Source organism: Trachypithecus francoisi, unplaced genomic scaffold (genome assembly GCF_009764315.1).
Source record: "Trachypithecus francoisi isolate TF-2019V2 unplaced genomic scaffold, Tfra_2.0 Lachesis_group3, whole genome shotgun sequence".
Classification (NCBI taxonomy): Eukaryota; Metazoa; Chordata; class Mammalia; order Primates; family Cercopithecidae; genus Trachypithecus; species Trachypithecus francoisi.
This window is the reverse complement of record NW_022681468.1, coordinates 146,451,454-146,473,067: the sequence shown is the minus strand read 5'-3', so window position 1 is coordinate 146,473,067 and position 21,614 is coordinate 146,451,454. Positions and strand designations below refer to the sequence as shown.

Genomic DNA, 21,614 nt, shown 5'->3' with positions numbered 1-21,614 from the left:
TATTTCTAATGGTGGGGTGAGGAGGGGAGCAGGCTTCAGGAAATGAAAAGAGGCAGTGGGATTATTTATGATGGAAAGAGACTCCAGATATGGCATCCTGGGAACACTGATTCTCAGGTGGGTGGAAAGCATTAACATTTTACCCATATTCCTCATCAGCTTCTGAAAATAATCAGGATGCACTTCTGTTTGCACTTTATTCATTATGACTTAAGATTTCTCTCCCCACAATCTCCTTCTACTGTAGAGACAGGCTCAGAGCAGGTGGCCAAGGAAGCTGATAGTCAATACCAGGGACCAGGAAGGTCGTGACCAGTCCTGGAGGCCCCAGGCTGTACTTCGACCTATAATAGACAGGGAATGGGAGTCATATCACAACTTCTGCTCTCCAGGAGCATTGATACTTGGAAATTAGCGCTATGCCTATAGACTCCTTCACTCCAGGGATCTCCCTGGGTGCACTCTAAGAGCCAGACAGCACCAGATTAGGAGTTTGATTCTGGGTCGGGAGATGGAGGCTCAAGCTGTGCAGCTGGGAACTCACCTTGCTGTTCAGGGCTCTCCTTCCCCTCATGCTGGGCCCATGCAACTGCTCGTCGCTGCTCAGGACTCAGAAAGGCCATTTGCTCAGGAGTGACAGCCACAGCCTGAGTACTGGTGAGACTAGATAGTTGGGTGGGACTAAACACCACCTGGGGGCAGGGGTAGGAATCAGTACCAGGAATCAGCCAGTTGGGCCCTGGCTCTCCTGTGGTCACCCCAGTCCATTAATACTTACAGCAAATTTAGGAGGAGGGATGATAGAAATGGCAAGAGGAGTAAGGCCCTGGATCTGTCCCTGCAGCAGTGCTGAAAGAGCCAGGTCTGGGATCCCAGCTGTTGAAGCAAGTGGCATCCAAACATTGTCTTAGACTCACCTTCCTTCTCTTCAAACCGATAGACCTTCTCTGACTACTCCCAAAGTGCCCTACCGTAGACCTTCCCCAGAATGTCTCTAGCTCCTTATTTAAACACCCTCTCAGGTCCCCACCTTAAGAATTGCAGGGCAGGCCGGGCGCAGTGGCTCAAGCCTGTAATCCCAGCACTTTGGGAGGCCGAGACGGGTGGATCACGAAGTCAGGAGATCGAGACCATTCCGGCTAACACGGTGAAACCCCGTCTCTACTAAAAATACAAAAAACTAGCTAAACCCGGGAGGCGGAGCTTGCAGTGAGCTGAGATCCGGCCATTGCACTGTAGCCCGGGTGACAGAGCAAGACTCCGTCTCAAAAAAAAAAAAAAAAAAAAAGAATTGCAGGTCAGTCTTCCATCCAGTCCACCCATGGTATAGAAACCAAACCAACTTGCACCAGCAGTAGCCCAGCTCCCTACCTGCTATGGTGCCAATTTCAGTGAAGATCTCAGGCCCCCAGTTACTGATTGGGCCAAAGCCACCAGGCAGTACAAGGAGGTGGGCCAGAACCTCCAGTTGTTCTTCAGAGCACTGGAGATGCAGGCTGCCCAGGAAGAGAGCTGCTTGGCTGTAGAACAGTGGGAAGGAAGGAAGAAGAATTCAGCTTCAGCAAAAGGGGCTGTGGTCATGAGACAAAGGAAGAGATGGCTTCAGATGAGTTCCCTTCCTCCATGGGACCAACCTTCATGATCCTTCTTTCCCCAGTAAGTCCACCTTTACCTCAGCACCACCACCCTCAGCCCCTTCACAAGTGACCTAAACTCCCAACTGCTGATGTGCTGGAGCTCCTCTGGCCGCAGTCCACAGAGCGTATAACCCAGCGCTGTCAGATGAATGAAGTCCAGGTGGCTCACATGCCGACCACTCTGCCGTAGGAAACTGGAGACCACAACACGGAGCTGGGGTGGGGGTTGGGGGTAGAGGGGAAGCAGAAAAGTTATGGAAAATGAATGGACAGGGAAGTGATAGGTGTTGCTGGGTTACATTCTGTTACTATTAAGACCTGCCGGGCGCGGTGGCTCAAGCCTGTAATCCTAGCACTTTGGGAGTCCGAGGCGGGTGGATCACGAGGTCAGGAGATCGAGACCCTCCTGGCTAACACGGTGAAACCCCGTCTCTACTAAAAATACAAAAAACTAGCCGGGCGAGGTGGTGGGCGCCTGTAGACCCAGCTACTCGGAGGCTGAGGCAGGCGAATGGCGGGAACCCGGGAGGCGGAGCTTGCAGTGAGCCGAGATCGCGCCACTGCACTCCAGCCTGGGCGACACAGCGAAACTCTGTCTCAAAAAAAAAAAAAAAAAAAAAAAAAAAAGACCTAAAGAGTCACGGGGAAGGCCGAGGACTCAGAAAAGAAAAGGATAGAAAAAGAGGAGGCCTCCAGGAAAAGAGGTAGGAGACAGTATTATGTGTTCAGGGCCTCAGAGTGAATAAATCAGAGTCCTGAAGGTCACTAGTAGGGGGTATCAACAAAAGATAGAAAGAATGACCAGGTAAGGTCACAGGAAAAAATTCCTTGGGCTTTAGATGATCTACAGGGCTGGGTCTGTGGGATGGGTGTTTGGGAAGTGGTAGAGAGGAGGAAATGTGTTACCTGAGTGGAGCTCCAGCCATCTATCTGCCCCAGGGTGCTCAGTACTCCCCAGTCCACTAGAATCAGCTCCTGTAGTTCCCGATCTCCTAGACCTATTAAGAGCCGACCGAGCTGCAGGATCTGCTCAGGACGAAATCCCCGGGGGGGGACCCCACAACTAGGAGAAAGAGAGGAACAATGTGAGTGGAAAAGCAGTGGATTAGGAGTCAGAATGCTGGGTTTTAAGTCTTGCCTCTGCCCTTACCTGTATAACTCTAGGCAAGTCACCTGCCTTTTCTTTAGTTTCCTCCACTGTCAAATGAGACAGTTGCCTTACAGTTCCTCTGATTAACGTGTTTTGAAAGAAATTACAGTCAGTGGAAAAGAAGAGCAAACTAACTCTAGTCCATGAGTTCTATACTTTTATGTGCCTCAGACACAGAGACACTTACTAAAACACAGATACCTGAGGCCCAGCACAGTGGCTCACAGCTATAATCTCAGCACTTTGGGAGGCTGAGGTGGGAGGACTGCTTGAGTCCAGGAGTTCAAGACCATCCTGGGCAACATAGCGAAACCTCATCTCTACCAAAAATACAAAAGTTAGCCAGGTATGGTGGTGTGCACCTGTAGTCCCAGCTACTTGAGAGGCTGAGGCAGGAGGATCGCTTGAGCCCAGGATGTAGAGGTTACAGTGAGCCAAGATCACACCACTGCACTCCAGCCTGGGTGCTGGGTGACAGAGTGAGACTCTGTCTCAAAAAAAAAAAAGGCAGATGCAGATGTCTGGACTCCTTCCCCCAGAGGCTTATTTTTTTATTTATGAGACAAGGTCTTGTTTTGACACCCAGGCTGGAGTGCAGTGGTGCGATTTTGGCTCATTGCATCCTCCACCTCCTGGGCTCAGAGGATTCTCCTACCCCAGCCTCCCGAGGAGCTGGGATTACAGGCATGCACCACCATACCCAGCTAATTTTTTTTCTATTTTTAGTGGAGACAGGGTTTCACCATGTTGCCCAGTCTGGTCTCAAACCCCTGGGCTCAAGCAATCCACCTGCCTCCACCTCCCAAAGTGCTGGGATTACAGGCGTGAGCCACTGCGTCCAGCCTCCTCAGAGGTTTTTATTAAGTCAGTGTAGCATGGTAATCTGGCACTGGCATTGTTCCTGTGCTCCGTTCAGCAGTACATACACATAAAAACATGGGAATGATACAAAGATTAGCATGGCACCTGCGCAAGGATAACACGCAAATTCATGGAGCATGCCATTATTATTATTATTATTATTTTATTTATTTATTTTTATTTTTATTTTTTTTCAAGGTGGAGTCTCGCCCTGTTGCCCAGGATAGAGTGTATTGCTTGACCTCGCCTGACTGCAAGCTCCACCTCCCGGGTTCATGCCATTCTCCTGCCTCAGCCTCCCAAGTAGCTGGGCTACAGGCGCCCGCCACCACGCTTGGCTAACTTTTTTGTATTTTTAGTGGAGATGGGGTTTCACCGTTTTAGACATCATGGTCTCGATCTCCTGACCTCATTATCCACCCACCTCAGCCTCCCAAAGTGCTGGGATTACAGGCATGAGCTACCGCGCCTGGCCGAAGCATGCCATTATTTTTTTAAGAAAGAAAGAAGAAAAGAATAAAGAAAAAAATCTGTTCCCTTGATGATTCTGATACACATTAAAATTTGGTAACCACTGCTTTAGTCCCTCTATTCATTATACTAGCTCTCTTTCCTCAATATTTATCCCCACTCACCTCCAACTTATGACCCAAATCTTCTCTTATCTCCTGCTTCCCCCACCTCTGATCCAACTCTCCCTTCTCTTTGTGTCCTACATCACACCCAAACAGCTTCCTCATGGCCATCCCCAGTTGACTCTCCATCACTAACCTGTTTTGCTTTGCCCATGGCTGCCCGCAGTTCCTCAGGCCCAAGTCCTGGGTCCCCTGCAAATAGTGTCAGGCAGTCCTCAAAGTCTGAGAGCTCCATCTCTGCAATCTGGGTTGCAGACCAGGCTGCTGGGAATGTCCCTCGTACATCTGCACAATTTGGCACAGGTTCTGAAGGGGGAAGGCAGGGCCAGGAGGTCAGTATGGTAATAAAATATGCCCAGAGATATCTGTAGATGGAATGACTCTTCCAACCTTTGGAGGATGGAGCACTAGGGACCAAAGGATTATTACAGGGTAAGATGTATAGGGCTTAGAAGATAATAGAACAAGAAGTGACTGGAGATGCCAAGTCCCTTGTTTTATAGATGAAAGACTGAGGATGTTGGTCAGGGATTTAATGGCAGAGCTGAATTTGAATCTAGCTCTTGAGCCTCACAATGTCTCCTTCAAAGCTGCTAGGGATCTCCCCAGCAGAGAGCTCCACACTTAGCTGAGCTAGAGCTTTGTCAGCTGTTTAAAGAGACAAGACAGCAGGAAAATGGAAATTCTGGGCCAAAAGAAAACTTAATAGTTTACAAACTCCCAAAGCTATAGAATTCTAGAACTAGAAGAGATCTGAAGATCATCCCTCTAACCTCTTCTTTATAATTAGAAAACCCAGTCCCAGAGAAAAGCACATGCAGAACCCAAACTATTTGATACTCCCTGTACATCCTGCTGGACATATGAGTATTTGGGTAGTTTCACCTGGAAGATCCTCAGCAGCTGGTCGCACCAGCCCTGCTACCAGGGCTGCTTTCTTCGCAGCCAGCTGTGGCCCCCTACACAGCTGTCCAACTGTGCTCTGCTCCCAGCTCTGTTGCTTTTCTAGAAGCCGCTCCAGGTCTCTGGACCCAAGGCCTCCTGCATGAGAAGGTAGAAGGAGAGTGGGGAGATCTGGACAGATCAGGGCCTGCTGCTGTAGCTATAATTCCAAAGTCCTGTCTCTGTTTCGCAGTCTCCCCCCAGATCTAGGCTTCATATCCTTTGCCCTCTTTGGCCATGGGTCCTCATAACCAGCTCACCAGTCCCCTCTATGCATTTACTCCCTTCCCTTCTTCCTTCATCTCACCCTGGGGATCAAGGAAATTGCCTCAGTAGACAGAGTGAATACTAGGCGTCCAGCTTGCTCTACTTCATCCTGGCTCCACAACTCTGGTTTCCTGGGGACAGGAAGAAAATCGGGGGCTGGGGAGCTGAGGGAACTGTGAAGAAAAGGAGGGGGAAAAGAGGACATGCTCGGATTTGGGACACAGGGCTCCAAGGGACCTTAAGAATATGGAACAGGCTGCCACTGATGATGGTGGTTGAAGGATTGGGTACAGAATGAGTTAGAATCTGAAGTTCTCGAAGGTCCATACCCAAGAACAGACTCCTGCAATAGCAGCCATCCCAGCTCTGTGGCAAATGTCTCTCCTAGGCAGAAACCTTGCAGCTGACTGAGATGGGACAGGAGGATCTGTAGGGGGATCTGTCGTGTGCTCTCTATCCCCAGGAATCCAACCAAAGGGCCTAAGGTCTCCAGCACTTCCCCTGAGAGTGGAGTCTCCTTTGGAGCCTGGAGAAGAGCATCAGAACATGGACAATGCAATTCTGACTCAGAGTACCAGAAACCTTGATCAAGACACCAAGCCCCTTGACCTTCTCTCCTGCTCCCAACCCAGCACCCTGTGATGCTTACTACTTTTGTTCACTTTCTTAAGCAATGAGCCCACATAGGAGCAGGCAGAAAGTCTGAGAGGTGGACTCTAAGATATTTCTTGGACTCCAAGAGGTTTGGACAAGTAGCATGAAGCATATTATCAAGGAACGGAAGCCAGAGGCAAAACAGGGGCCAGGGCCTTGAAGACAGGAATCTGTTTGGCAGCAGGAAAGCAAGAAGTAGAGGGTTGGGGGACAGTCAGAGAGCATTGTCTGAGGAGCAAGAATTGCCCAGGGCAGCAAATCTGAGTCTGGTAGGGTGGACTCTTACCAGGTTTTGTAGTGCCCTCTCTGCCAGGGCTGCCTGGTGGAGTGGGGTCAGTGCCAGCAGCTGCTCTGGAGCTCTCTGCACCAGCTCCACCACCAACATAATGGATTCATTGGATAGTCTGTCCATCAACTGGATTCTATTATAGCAATTTGACAACAACAGCATTCAGCTGGAACTGGGCCAATTCGAGAAGGGACCACAGAACCCCACAGTCCCCAGCTAAGATGTGACTCCAGGCCAAACTTAGTGAAGCTGGACAGGAACTGATAGTAAACAGCTCCAGGGCCAATTCCCACCACCAAGCTTGAATGGGGGAGAAAAAGGGAATGACATATTTCTAGTCTTCCTAAAAAAAAATAACAAACAATCCTACCTGATCTAATGGACGTAAAAGCTCAAAATATTAAGTACCATTAACATTTCCCCATTTTATAGATTAAAAAACTGAGGTTCACAGAGGTCACTGTTGAGGTCTTTCACTCCCAATTCCTATTTTTTTCCACAGGGCCACCCTTCCTCTACTTGTGAAGAGGTCTCATCTTCTTTGTATGTGCTACACAGTTTACAAAGTTCTTTGAGGTGTTATCTCATTTGATCCTACAAGACCTGGCCTCACTCCATCACCCAGGCCGGAGCACAGTGGTGCTGTGATCTCAGCTCGCTGCAACATCCACCTCCCAGGTTCAAGCAATTCTTGTGCCTCAGCCTCCCAAATAGCTGGAATTACAGGCACGCGCCACCATGCCCAGCTAACTTTTGTATTTTTAGTAGAGATGGCATTTTGCCATGTTGGCCAGTCTGGTCTTGAACCCCTGATCTCAGTGATCCACCCACCTTGGCCTCCCAAAGTGCTGGGATTATAGGTATGAGCCACTGCGCCTGAAGAAAATAGGTGTTTCTTTTATCCCTCTTTCACAAATGAGGAACTCAAGATTTTTGATGCATTGTCCAGGACCTTTCACCTCATCTATAACCTTGGAATTTTAAATTATCTCACAGAACCCATATATTTAAACAGATTTGAATGGCATTTAAAAAAGTAAAAGCAGGCTGGACGCAGTGGCTCAAGCCTTAATCCCAGCACTTTGTGAGGCCAAGGCAGGCAGATCACGAGGTCAGGAGTTCGAGACCAGCCTGACCAACATGGTGAAATCCCGTATCTACTGAAAATGCAAAAATTAGCTGGGTGTGGTGGCACACGCCTGTAATCCCAGCTACTCAGGAGGCTGAGGCAGGAGAATTGCTTGAACCCGGCAGGTGGAGATTGCAGTGAGCTGAGATGGCACCATTGCACTCAAGCCTGGGTGACAGAGCGAGACTCCGTCTCAAAAACATAAATAAATAAATAAATAAATAAATAAATAAATAAAATAAATAAATCCTTTTGCCCAGAAATCAGAGGTGATAGCCTGTACCATACCTAGGATTGCCAATTCTGGAACTGGGCTAAGTCATAAAAGAGCTAAAATATGTGGAAACGCCTATAAAAATGTAAAAAGGTTGGGAAGTCGAGGTGGGCAGATCACTTGAAGTCTGGAGTTCAAGACCAGCCTAGCCAACATGGTGAAAGCTCATCCCTATAAAAAATACAAAAATTAGCCTGGCATGGTGGTGCACACCTATAGTCCCAGCTACTTGGGAGACTGAGGCAGGATAATTGCTTGAACCTGGAAGATGGAGGTTGCAGTGAGCCGAGATGACGTCACTGCACTCCAGCCTTGGTGACAGAGCAAAACTCTGTCTCAAAAAAACAAAAAACAAAACAAAACAAAAAGAAAGAATGAAGTCAACTACTTTTACTCCATTTCATCTCCATACTCCCCAGCAAGACTGTAACACCAGCATTTTCCTATTCTGACTTACAGTGCAGATGGCAATGGGGTGGTGGTAGGGGTAAAACGAGAAAAGTAGCATACGAGTAAGATACTAATAAACTTCTCTATCGGTAGGGAGGAGCCCTGGGTTCCTATAGCCTTTTCTTCCCACAACCTATATATGAACGTGCTATACAACATTCCTACCATGGGGCCATCTGACCTAGGCTTAAATAGCTCCAAGGACCAGGAACTCACTACCTTAGTTTTTCTTATACTATGTAAAAATCTGATCTCCATTAACTACTCTTAGTCTTGCCCAATGGGGCCACTCGTAAATATGACAATCTAATTTCTACTTGATAGCCCTTCAGGTATTTGAAGGCATTTATCACATTTTTCATACATTTTCTCTCGATCTACTCCTCTGAACGCACTAAGAACACAGTGCCCTGAGCAAACTACAATCCTCTGGGGCAGCATTGGAGCATTGCCTCCCTCACTTCAGACCCTATATCTCAATCTCAATTAATGTGGACTAGGTTATTGTAAGATTACTCAGCAGGCCTCAATACAGTGTTGCCACCCTCAGCTGCCCCATGCTGGAGCATATTCTGGGAATCAGTCAATACATAGAGCAACTTTGAATAAAATCCTCTGCTTTGGGCTATAAGTGATGTCAGGGAACTACCAGACAGAAAAACCGCCTCCTCTGGGGCAATCCCTAAGGGCAGATCTTCACCCCAGATTGAGCTTTCTGAGGGGCCAATATTTCTAGCTGCAGTACTTACGGTAAGTCCAGGAGTAGCTTGCTATCCAGCCCATTCAGTTCTGGCCCTAGAGTTGTCCATTCTGGTTCTGGCATTGCCATCCTCCGCTGTAGCTCTGCCCAGATACAGGCCCTCTGTAGGGAAGCAGGGTGAGGCCAGAGCAGAACATATGAGCTGGCTTCTATATCTAGGGTCCCAGCCTCCCTGCTCCTACTAATGTCCAGGCACCCCCTCTCACCAGGCTCCCTCGAACTCTAGTGGGCAGCTGATAGATCACGTGCACCACTTCAAGGAAGTCTACCATGGAGTTGATCTGCTGCAGAAACTCACAGGACATGCCCCCTGCTAGGGTGCCCAGAGCCCTGTGGGTGTGTGAGTCGGGAGATGCTCATTCAACACATACAACAGCCTGTTTGCTACTTGATATCAGTACTCTCAACACAAGTTCATTCACGGCAATTTACGGTTTGAGAAATGTTTTACATAGATATTCTCATCAACTCCCCATAACATCACTGCTGTTTATCAGAGAAGAAAATAAGGATTTACAGAGGTCAGGTGACATTCCCAACATCATTCTACTAGAAATGTGGTAAACTGAAACTAGAGCCATGTCTTAGATTCTGAAGCCCTTGGGAGGCTGAGGTGGGTGGATCACCTGAGGTCAGGAGTTTGAGACCAGCCTGGCCAAAATGGTGACACCCCATCTCTACAAAAATACAAAAATTAGCTGGGCATGGTGGCACGCGCCTGTAATCCCAGCTACCCCAGAGGCTGAGACAGGAGAATCGCTTGAACCTGGGAGGCAAAAGTTGCAGTGAGACGAAATTGCACCACTGCACTCCAGCCTGGGCAACAGAGTAAGACTCTGTCTTGGAAAAAAAAAAAAAAAAGATTCTGAAGTCCATTGTTCTTTTACTGTGGTTGTAAGTAAAGTGATACCCTCTTATTCCTATTTATTCTTGCTTGGACGGTGCCTCTGAAGTCACCCTGAAATAAACTAATAGTAGCAAATGCCTACTGGGAGTTTACAATGGACCAGGAACTGTGTTACACACCTCACATGACTTACCTCATTTAATCTTCACAGTAACTACCTATGAGGCTGGTGCCATTGTAATTCTCATTTAAAGAAGGGAAAACTGACACAGGGAGGTTAAATGACTTGCCCAAGGGCACAAGTAGGTGACAGGACTGGAACCTGAATCCAGGTTTTCTGAGTCCTTTGGCTCTAGTCAGGATAGGTATGGCACTGTGGAAGGACAGGAGGGCAAAGGGAGGAGCTAGGAGAACGTCCATGAGGCAGGGACTATGCACCATTCATCCCTATATCCCCCATTCCATATCACATGGTGCCTGGCGCATAGTAAGCACTCAAAAAAATGTTGGTCGAATTCAGTGCACTGCTCAACACAAGTTACTCACTGTAGATTCCTGAGGGTCAGGTTGGTGGGTACTTGCATCTTCTTCCAGAGAAACTGTGCCTACAAGAGAAAGAAAGAGGAGCCACTTCCCAGAAGAGACACTGTCCAAGGATACTCCCTAGAGTAGAGAGGCAGGACTGCCTTGGACCCAGTCCTGCCTCTTCACTCTGTAGGACGCAGCAGCCTCTGACTTTCCCAGATGCCCACTCTTCTCTTAGAGAGTGAGAAAGAAATGAAAGAAAAGGGAAGGAGAAAGAAAAAGAAAAGCAACTCAAATTATAAGGGATTCTAAGGGGCTGGGTGCAGTGACTCAGGTCTGTAATCCCAACACTTTGGGAGGCCAAGGCAGGAGGATTGCTTGAGGCCAGGAATTCAAGACCAATCTGGATAGCATAGTACCTTAACATAGTGTCTCCGCAAAAATTTTAAAAATTGGCCGGGCGTGGTGGCTCACACCTGGAATGCCAGCACTTTGGGAGACCGAGGCAGGCAGATCACAAGGTCAGGAGTTCGAGACCAGCCTGACCAATATGGTGAAACCCCCATCTCCACAAAAAAAAAAAAAAAAAAAAAATTAGCCAGGCACGGTGGCAGGCATCTGTAGTCCTAGCTACTCGGGAGGCTGAGGCAGGAGAATCACTTGAACCCAGGAGACAGAGGTTGCAGTGAGCCGAGATCGCACCACTGCACTCCAGCCTGGGCAACAGAGCAAGACTCCATCTTAAAAAAAATTTTTTTTAAATTAGCCAGGCATGGTGGTAACCACCTGTAGTCCTAGCTAATCAGGAGGCTGAGGCAGAAAGATCGCATGAGCTCAGGAGTTTGAGGCTACAGCAAACTCTGATCATGCCACTGCACTTCAGCCTGGGCAACAGAGTGAGACTCTGTCTCAATCAATCAATAAAGGATACTAGCGATAAGCTGACCAAATAGGGCTGAGGGATGGGTAAAGAAGGTAGACTACATTGAGGGAAGGAGTTCTGAAATTAAATGGGGAGAATTACCTGCTGCTCAGACCAGGGCAGCTCCCGGTAGTGTCTTCGGTTTGCCAGAAGAGCCAAGGAATCCAGTTGTAGCAGCTTTAATGGGAGCAGGGGAAGCAGGCAGTCTGGCCAGGTGGTGGGAACAGGCTGCTGGCAGCAATGGGTATAGCAGTGTAGTGATAGGTGAGACTCTGGACTTGGCACTCAGAGAAAAGAAACCATGGGGGTGGAAAGGGACCAAAGGTGGGACAGAAGTGGAATGGCATTTGCCACTATAGCAATAAACGCCTAAGAGCCTCAGACGGCTGGCTGCCGTGGTCAGGTGTTGCTGCTAGTTAGGCACCAGGCAAACAAAGTCCCTTAGCTTCTCTGAGCCTTGATCTTTTCAGTTGAAAGCAGGGTGGGTGGCTTGGAAGATTTCTCAGGCCCTCGCAGCTTTGACATTAGTCTAGGACAATGTGGGTGGATCATGCTGTCCTGCATCCAGAACTGGGGAGGACTGCTAATGGGTACAGAGCTAACCAGAACTCTCAGGGCCACTGCAGGGTAGTGGGGGAGGCAGCACCAGCCATATGAAACTGCCCCAAAATGGGGAGAGGAGTTCAGCTGGGAGATCTCACACTTACCTGACCAGGGATACACACAGCTGGACTGGCACCTGTTGTACCCATATTTTTAACGCCATCTTTAACCTGCATGAGAATTGGTTGTGTGTGTGTGTGTGTGTGTGTGTGTGTGTTTAAGTGGGGAGGTATGAAAGGCCTTCCCTGGCCTCAGGGGAGATGCCTTCCTCCCAACCAGAGAGAGCCCGCATCCCTGATTGTCTCCTCCTTGCTACTCTCATACCCGAAAGGTCTGCAGTAGTGCTGCAGTCTGGCAGGCTGAGAGGCGTGACAGTTCAGGGGCCAGGCAGGAACAAGCCCCAACCAGGACTCGCCTAGGGATGGCCTGGAGTGTCTGGGGGCTGAGGCCGGGCAGCAGAAGGTGCAAGGAGCAGAGTTCCTCCAGGGATAGCTGAGGAGCAAGAGAGACAAGAGGTCTGAAGAGGAAGGGAAGGGTGGTGGGGAAGACAACAATCACAATGCAGCAAGGCAATAAGTATGAGGGGAGTGGAGAGAGAGGAGGAGCAGATGCAGAAGCCAGGGCAAAGGGGGATAGAGACCTCCGGCGAGAGGCTGAGAGGTTGCTGCTACTCACATCATGCCTAGGAAGGAGCCGTCCAAGCAGCAGGACAGCCTGTGTTGAGATGGGACCAAAAAAACAGCTCTCAGGACCCAGCAGCCAGGTCCTAAGTGCGTTCCTAAGGCAAACCCTCCAAAACTTCCCGCTCCCTCTTAAACATCCCCAGTAACCATCCTCAGTGACTCAGGTCCCTTCTTGATCTGAGGAAAGGGAATGAAGGTGTCCTCGTGTGGACAGAGTTTACCTCTACTGTTCACCTGGGGAAAGGAGGGGCTGCTTTTATCCCTGAATGGGATTCTCTTGACAGGGCTCAAGCAGGGATGGAGGGTGCATGCCAGGGAGTGAGAGAGGCAAACCTGAGCAGGTGTAACACTAGCTCCCTGCAGGACAGGAAGCATGGCTCTAAGCTGGGGCTCTGACAGCTCCTGCAGGAAGCGGAGGCCCAGCTGAGGGAAGAGAGGGGCCCAGACCCGCAGCTCCCTAGGGCTCAGCACCGCTCCTCCAGATGAGCGCAATACCCCCAGAAGTTCATATGCCACCTGTAACCAAAGAAGGTTTAGGACTGCAGAGAAAAGACAGATGAACCTTGAACTTCCTCTCTAATCCCACATCTGAATTTTCCAGGGCTTGGGCTAGGGTTTGGAACTAGGGATTGGACTGGAGTAGATTAGGTTCAAAATGGCAAAGGGTGTGTTTAGCGTGCCACAGACCAGATAGGGAAGGGCCGGGAAGAGGTGGTAACAGGTAAGAATGGCCATGGAGTAAGGAATGGAGGTTGTTGCAAAAGCGGGATGGGGGGCTGGCACCACTGTGCTCAAGTTGACACAATGGGAAAGCCATCCACACAGATCCAGGGGAAGCCTAGAGTCTTCTAGGCTTGGGCTGAGGGGCTCACTCATCCTTCTGAGCTGAGGGTCCCGTTGGCTGCACATTCCAGCAGCCCCCGTTCTACCGGCCCCATCGGATCACTCAGGGGCACTAGGCTCTGCAGCTCCTCAGGGCTCAGGAAACAGGCGAGGGGCCCAAGCCTGAGGAGGGCATGAAGCGGACCTTTGTGTGGTCCCTGAGACTAGCACTAAGGCAGGCCTGGCAGCAGACAGTGTGGGTACATACACTGGGCACTCTGACCACTACACCACTACCCAGGGGCACCATCTATAGGCCTCTCCTGGAACTCTGCGCTGCCTGGGGCCACTGCCTACTCCCTTGCCCCTTTCTTCCTAGAACACCTACCCACCATGACACCTGTACCTTCCTCTCTCTACCTCTTCCACTTTGGCCTTGGTTACTGATCCCACAACTCACCTGCGTACCTGCTCCTCACCATCCTGGACACTCTGGTTTACCAGGCTGCGCAGCACATGGCGGGCATGCCCTGGCCCCAGACCTGCTGCTGGCCAGCTATCCTCCAGGGCCTGGATCTGAGATGGGGAAGGTTAGCTCGCACTGGGGTCACTGTGGGGTTCTTGCAGGGAGGGGCCCCTGAGAGACACGCCATTGACTCTCGTCCCCACTAGCAGATGGGCCAGTCAAATAAAGAAGATGATTCTCATACCTGGTGAGGGCTGAGCTGCAGAAAGTTCTCCAGAGGGAGGTGGGGGAGGAGGGGCAGCACTGCCCACAGCAGCTCCTGGGGCCAGGCAGGCACTTCCCCAAACAGTTCAGGGGCCAGTAGACGCTTTGCCAGAGCCTCCTTCTGTTCAGGCCTCATTCCTGGGCTGTAATCCCGGATGGCAGCCAGGCTGCGAGGAGTAATGGGTCTTAACCCTTTGTCTTCTTCCAAACTGTTTTCCCCTGACCCTCTGTAGCCCTGCTGTCTAGACAGGAAGGAGACTCTCCCTTTTTTGTTTTGTTTTGTTTTTTTGTTTTTAAGATGAAGTCTCTGTTGCCCAGGCTGGAGTGCAGTGGCGCGATCTTGGCTCACTGCAACCTCTGCCTCCCAGGTTCAAGTTATCCTCCTGCCTCAGCCTCCCAAGTAGCTGGGACTACAGGCACCCACCACCAAGCCTGGCTAATTTTTGTATTTTAGTAGAGACAGGGTTTCACCATATTGGCCAGAGAACTCCTGAACTAGTGATCTGCCTGCCTCCGCCTCCCAGAGTACTGAGATTACAGGTGTGAGCCACCACGCCCGGCCCCTCCCTGGTTTTATAGAGAGGACCTCTCTGATCCTTTTGTAGTTCATTAGCATCATGACTGGGTTTTCACACTCAGGTATGAGATGTGCCTCTCTCAAACCTTGTTACGATGTTGGCACATTACCTATCTGGCATGAAAGAAAAAAACAGGAGCTCCGGAAGGAGCTGCTCCAGCTGGATGGGGTTGGCCTGACCCTGACAGGAGCGGGAGGAGTGGTGCAGGAACCTTACACACTGTCGTTGACTAACAGGGATGGTGGGAAGCGCATCAGGTCAGAGACAGCCAAGAAAGGGATGAGTGGTGACAGGTCAATGAAGAGCTGGGAGGTGAGGCGCGGGTACCGCTGGAGCAGCAGGGCTGTCAGGCGACCCAGAGCCTGCTCCTCAGATGGTGGTACCTGTGGGGGCACAGGAATGGATTCTGCCTCTGGAGATGCTCAGTATCCCTGCCATTTCCTCTCTGGAGTTCCTCCTCCCACTAAGGCAAGCCCTCTGAACACAAGGCTCCAGGTGCCCTTGCTCCCCTCTTTCTCTATGCTCACCTGTAGCTTCCCCTGCAGCATGAGTGTCAGGAAGCCCTGTGCAGCCTCCCTCTCTGCCGAAAGCACCAGCTGCTGGAGGTTTTCTGGGGGCATATGCAGGTATGCCTGTGAATAGGAGGTCATGGTGGGTATGGCCTCACAGGCCAGGGACCTCTGGCCATGGCTGTCACCCAGCCCACCCATGGGCCCTCCACCTGTTACCTGCACTAGAATCTGCAGGGCCCAAACACTCTTTTCCCTCTGGAGCAGATCCCACAGCACAGGCTGGTGGGAAGAAAGACAATATGCCAACAGAGCTGTCTTCTCTGCCTCTCCTGCAGCTCCCCCAGGCTTTCCAACTCCACTTGCTGGGATGCTTGTCCTTCATCTCAACTGTGATTCTTCAGATATTAAGCTCTTTTAGGTCCAGGATCACATCTCTAATTTCTCTTGTACCCTCTCCCATGCCAGGTCCATAGTTGGATCAATTAATACCTGCAGACCTGAACCAAATACTATGAGACTATCTAATTCCATTTTACTGGGCCCAGGGCTTGAAAAATGGAGCCCCAAAATGGAGTAAGGAATCTTTATATATCCTACAGAACCTAGCAAAGTGCCTGGCATATAATAGGCACTCAGTGAATGAATTATGGTGTTTAACATATTCCCACCCTTCCATGCAACAGAGTAAAAACTGAAGCCCAGAAAAACTAAATTAAATTGCTTGCCTAAGATCACACTAATGTGTGGCACAGTTGAACCTAGAACCAAAGTTTTCTGATTGGTAGTGTCCCTGAATCTTTCTCATTCCTGCCTTATCTTCCTGTATTCTGCCAGCCTCCAATTCTCAATCTCTAGGAAAAAAATCAAGAGTCCTCTAACTTGATCCTTTTTCTTTCTGGTACAGAAAATGGGAGAGTCAAAGAGCCCAAAAGAATAACAAGGTAATATTTATTGCACATTTGTGTATCATGCACTGTGCTAAGCCCACAGCATGTATTATCTCATATACCAGTATCATCCCTAGTTTATAAATGAGACGAGAAAAATATTGCTCAGAGAAGTTAAATAATTCATTCAAGGCTGGTCACAGAACCAAGATATGAATCCAAGCCTGTCTGACTCTAGAGCTGTGTGCTTCAAATACTACCCCACACTACAGCCTCTGAGTACACGAGGAATTCCCCTGGAGGGCCTTCTCACTGTTCTAGGAGCTTTCCCTCTGGCAGAGCACTCACACTAAAGCAGGCCAGCAGCTCCATCTTGCTTATACCAGAGCTGGGGTTGACAGTGGGTTCAAAGCCTGGTGGGGTTGGCTGCTCCTCCTGTTCCAGGTATTCCCCAATCGTCCGTAGCACACTGCGCCGGCCCTCTGGGCGAAAGGCATCCCAGAAGGAGCAGTTGTCTGGGAGACTGGAGAGCAGTAGGGCCCGACCCAGCATCCCCTGGGCCTCAGCGCCCCCAGCCCCTGGACCCAAGAGGAAGGTCAGCAGGCGGAGGAGATAGTGTAGGCGTGTGGGATGAGCAAGGGCTGCCACAGAGGACTGACAGCGTGGCAACTGGGATAGCATGCCAAGGAGGAAGGGGCCAGGGGTCAGACAGAGTGGGGATGGTCCCAGTGGTGGCAGAGAGGGCAGAAGGGGGCCCAGCAGCCCTTCTAAGAAGCAAGTGTCATTGCCCCCACGACTTATCCTGCACTGGCCTGCTAGCCAAGGCCAGAAGGGCACCAGGGCATCATACATGGTGTCATTGGCACAGACCATCACCAGGAAGCTGCCCCCATCTGGGCAGCGTTCCCCACAGGGACCAATGTGGCAGGGTGGGGAAGCAGTGACATCTGGGGTGGGGCCCTGGCACACATGCTGGACCCAAGCCTGGTTGCTGGGGGGCACAGCCTGTAGACTTGCCTCCCCACACAGTCGCTCAGCCCACAGAGTTTCATTCTCCAAGAAACAGCCCCAAAAGATATCTGGGGTGAGGGGAACAGGGGGCAGGCCTTCAGGGCAGCTGGTAGGGGGTGGGAGCAGACCAGCACAGAGCCGCTTCACCAGGCGGCGGTTGGAGCCAGACAGGGCTGAAAAGGAGAGATTACTACAGACCGCATTCAAAAACTCATCAGGAAACTGGTCATGACAGGCCTGCAGCCAGCCTTGGGCACCTGGTGCCCATGAGACTGCATACCACACAGCTGTCTGGCAGATGGCAATGGTGCTGGGAGGGGGCTGTGGAGTGACAGGCTTGGTGTGTTGGCAGAGCAAGTGGATGGAGAAGTTGGAAATGCTGTAGGGTGGTGCTGGGCCTGAGTGGTTCTCACAGAGGGCCTCCACAGTGATGGCTCGCCGTTGGCGTGGGCTGATGTGGGCTGAGGGCTGAGAAGCTCTGGGCAGAGGCACACCTGTGCTCAGGCAGTGAAGGAGGGCAGGGGGTGGGGGTGGTGATCCAGACAGAAAGCCCAGCGCCTGGACATCCCAGGAAAGGTTGTGCCGGATGCCCCTGGGTGCAGAGGGAGGAGCAGGCAGGATCTGGTCAGTTCACATTTCCTTTGGCTGAAGATTCTGACCCTGACTCAGAGCCCTCAAGGGGCATGGCAAGCATAGGCTTTTCTACAAGCGAGGTCCCTGAGAGTTTAGGCATTACTGGTTGAAATGCTGCGACAGGGCAAAAAGGAGAGAGCTGCCCCGCCAAGCTCCAAAATCACCTAGGAGAAGCCCCAGTTGGAATTCTTTCTGTCCACCTGGCTCCCTTCTGTCTCCTTTCTTCATATGCTTTTAGATAGCTGAAACACAACCCTCAGCGGGCCTCCTGTTAGGAAATCTGCTCAGCAACTCAATATGTCTAACTATGCTCTGGCACTGTTGTACTGAAGTAGGAAGAGGGTAGAGGAATCCAGCTGTGTCCCTATTTTCCAAATCCCATCTCTACTAGCTAACATTATTAAGCACTATGTGCCAGCACTGTTTTGTTTGCATGCACAGTATCAACTCATTTAATGGGGTGCAACAACTCTGTGGTAACTAATATTATCATTCTCATTTTATAAATGGGGAAACTGAGGTATACAAAGATTATGTAACCTGCCCAAGGTCATATGGCTAGGAAGAGGTGGAGCTGGGACACTAACCCAGACAGTCACACTCCAAAACCACTAAACCACACTCCTCCCTAGAGGAGTTTTCCTCTCTAAAGGCTGATGTTGTCAGCTCTCAACCTCCAGATTTTCCAGACCCAATCCCTCAGAACTGGTCCCCTCTTACTTACCATAAGAGCAGCTGTTGAAGGTTACCTAGGAGGGAAACAGTAAGGAAGAGAACTACCCCAATTTCACTTTCCTTGCCCTGCCACATCCCAGCCCCAGAACTGGCCACACTCACCTCCCTGGCACTGCCCATTGGCATCAGGCTCTGGCTGCCCCAGAAGGGAAAAGACCTCATCCTGCAGGGAGTGAGTGACACGGAGCAGCCCCTCCTGAAAGGCAGCATACAGTGGGGCCCCCACTGTGCGTAGCAGACCGCCCCAAAGCGCCTCCTCAGAGCCTAGCTCCCCTGTTGGGGTAAGCAAACCCAACAGACCCTGCAAAAAGTGAGGAGCTGTTTCCCTCCCACCAAGGCCTGTGCCATTGGTGGGTTCCACACTGGGCTGCACCTGCACCAGAGCTTGCCAGCGTGTGCCCTCTAACAACAGCAGCAGAGAAGGCAACCAGTCAGCAGCCAGGACACAGTCAGAGGGCCCATTACGGGTGCATGGGGGCCGAGTTGGGGTAGGGGGACCCCCAGGAACTAAGGCTCCCAGCAGCACCTCCACAAGTCCACCCAGCACCCCTGCCTGGTGCACCAGGAAATCTCGGGGAGTCTGCTCCTGTCCCAGCAGTGCCAGCAGATCCCCCAGCAGCCCTAGCATTGGCTCCCAGTCCGGGCTGCCTCTCAGTGTCACTAGAAAATCATGGAGCCGGAGAGCAGGTGGCTGGAGAGGTGGGGGCTCTCCTACTGGTCCTTCCCCGATTCTCCCAGGCTCAAAGGAAGAAGAAATGTTGGCCAGGAATGTAGAGAACTGTGAGCGGCTCAGGGAGCCCTGGGAAGCCTGGTCCAGAGTGGAGAGCAATGGCTTCAGGAAGGAGAGACCAGGGCCCAGGGACTGAGGCCCAGTAGGTGCAAGAGTCACTGTAAGGAAAGAAACCAGAGGTCACTAAAGGGGAGGAACATAGATCCCAAACTCAACCCTGCCTCTGAGCACAGTTCCCTACCTAGATCTAAAGATGAGGTGAGGGGATGGTGAGCTGAACCCCTTTCATTGGCCCATAGTAAGTCTTGGCCTGCTTTTCTTAGCCCTCATTTTTTCCTTTTGCATAAGTCTCTGCCTCTCTCCTTTGTCCTTCTATCTAACAGGTTAACCTCCATATTCTTAAAGTCTTTTTCCAGCCACCCTCCTCCTCATCCCCAGTTCTGTTCACTGTTCTTCTCACCTGCAAAGGACAGCAGCAGCAGTGGCAGCGGGGGCCAGAGGCTCCGAGCCATGTTTCCAGGTGAACACTGGTACCAGAGGGGAGTTCTGGTTATTCTCAACTGTGTGGGATAGCCAGGTGAGGGCAGGGCACTGCAGGCAGCCTGAGGCTCCACTGACACTGTAGTGTGGTCTTTCAGGAAACAATATCTGTAACCTGACAGCAGGTTTGTTACCTGAGCACTGAATATCTGATCCTTTGGCTCTGGAGAAGGGTATGCTTCTGTGAGAGGGACCAAGGATAGGGGATCCCAGGGCCCCTGAGAGGAACCCAAGGAGATTGCTTGAGTTAGGAGCCTGTGATGCAGAAAGGAATAGGCAGACATGGAGATGGAGAACTGGAGAACAGGTGTGTAAGGGTGTAATCTGGGGTTCTGCAGAAACATAGAAAACAAAGAGAATAGAAAGTAGCTAAGAAGCAAGTAGGATTTGAGGAAATTGAGGAAGAAAGGATGCCCAGGAGCAAGAAACAGGGCAGCAAGGTATAAACAGATGAGAAATGAAAACAGAGGTCTGGTCCAAGGATGGAGAATTCAAGGAGAGGAAAGCTGCTTTCAACTCACTACCCAGAATCACAGAGTGTCAAGAGCTGAGCAGTACCTGAGAGATCACATAGACCAAACTTTTCAACTTATGGATAAGGAAACAGACCCAGAGAAATGTGATTTGCTCATTAGGCCATTCAAATATTTTGGTTTTCCCTTCCCCCCGGGATCCCTTATTATTTGGTTCTTTCTCTGTGGCCTAAGTGAAAGTCCTATCAAAAACTCTGAGCCAAGAAGAGAGAAACCCGATTAAATCACTACGCACAGGGACTGATCTCCCTACACACAGAACTGCTCATGGAACAGAGAGAGAAAGAGATGTCATTCAAAATAATCTGGTCTGGTCAGGGTTAGAAGTCTTTTTTGTTGTTTTTGGTTTTTTTGGGTTTTTGGTTTTGGTTATTTTGAGATGGACTCTCTCTCGCCCAGGCTGGAGTGCAGTGGGGCTATCTCACCACTGCAACCTCTGCCTCCCAGGTTCAAGTGATTTTCCTGCCTCAGCCTCCCGAGTAGCTGGGATTATAGGTGTGAACCACTACTGCCTAATTTTTGTACTTTTAGTAGAGATGAGGTTTCACCATGTTGACCAGGCAGGTCTTGAACTCCTGACCTCAAGTGATCTGCCCACCTCCTTGGTTCAAGCTATTATCCTGCCTCAGCCTCCCAGGTAGCTGGGGACTACAGGCACGCACCACCACACGCAGCTAATTTTTGTATTTTTTGGTGGAGACAGGGTTTCACTGTGTTGGCCGGAGACAGGGTTTCACTGTGTTGCCCAAGCTGGTCTTGAACTCCTGACCTCCAGTGATTTGTCCACCTCGGCCTCCCAAAGTGCTGAGATTACAGGCTTGAGCCACCGCCCTAGGCCAGGGTTAGAACTCTTTTCCATTCTCCATTTATATCTCCCCAAAGGCCTTCACTTTACACCAACTCTAAATAGCAACTCAACACTGAAGCTATACCCAAACTTGCATTCTATCCGCCTTTCCCTAGAACCCTTCCCCATTCTCTCCCTCAAATTCACACATGGAACTTCATTATTAATGTGCTTCTGACCTAGAAGATTCACTTAGGATCACGGAGTTTTATTTTTATGTATTTATTTATTTAGAGACAGGGTGTTGGTCTGTGGCCCAGGCTGGAATACTGTGTATGATCCTAGCTCACTGCACCCTCGAACTCCCGGACTCAAGCAGTCCTCCTGCCTCGGCCTCCCAGGATCACAGAAGAGACCTGAGGAATCCTCTGGTAAGAACTTCTCATTTTATAGACAGGGGAATTGAAGCCCAAAGAAATGGAATGACT

The 21,614-nt window shown here is 50.4% G+C and overlaps 1 protein-coding gene and 2 non-coding genes across 3 annotated transcripts; 2 read left to right on the top strand and 1 right to left on the bottom strand.

The window, feature by feature from the left end:
- Positions 1–199: 199 nt before the first annotated feature.
- On the bottom strand, positions 200–20,751 carry STRC (stereocilin). Its single transcript, XM_033190343.1, is given in 31 exon segments — positions 200–344; positions 545–692; positions 779–876; positions 1,372–1,520; positions 1,709–1,851; positions 2,544–2,690; positions 2,692–2,700; positions 4,420–4,589; positions 5,169–5,303; positions 5,306–5,324; positions 5,533–5,623; positions 5,822–6,018; positions 6,433–6,568; positions 9,038–9,150; positions 9,255–9,378; positions 10,442–10,500; positions 11,445–11,570; positions 12,050–12,115; positions 12,270–12,437; positions 12,621–12,659; positions 12,962–13,144; positions 13,501–13,633; positions 13,911–14,026; positions 14,161–14,347; positions 14,975–15,141; positions 15,286–15,390; positions 15,487–15,549; positions 16,506–17,760; positions 18,526–18,550; positions 18,639–19,424; positions 19,727–20,751. Coding segments are annotated over 31 exon segments (5,670 nt in total). The 5' UTR covers positions 20,151–20,751; the 3' UTR covers positions 200–255.
- Positions 3,691–3,798, top strand: LOC117071692. The gene has a single exon (XR_004432448.1). It is a non-coding gene; the product is annotated as a U6 spliceosomal RNA (small nuclear RNA).
- On the top strand, positions 14,774–14,877 carry LOC117071923. The gene has a single exon (XR_004432646.1). It is a non-coding gene; the product is annotated as a small nucleolar RNA U13 (small nucleolar RNA).
- Positions 20,752–21,614: the final 863 nt, after the last annotated feature.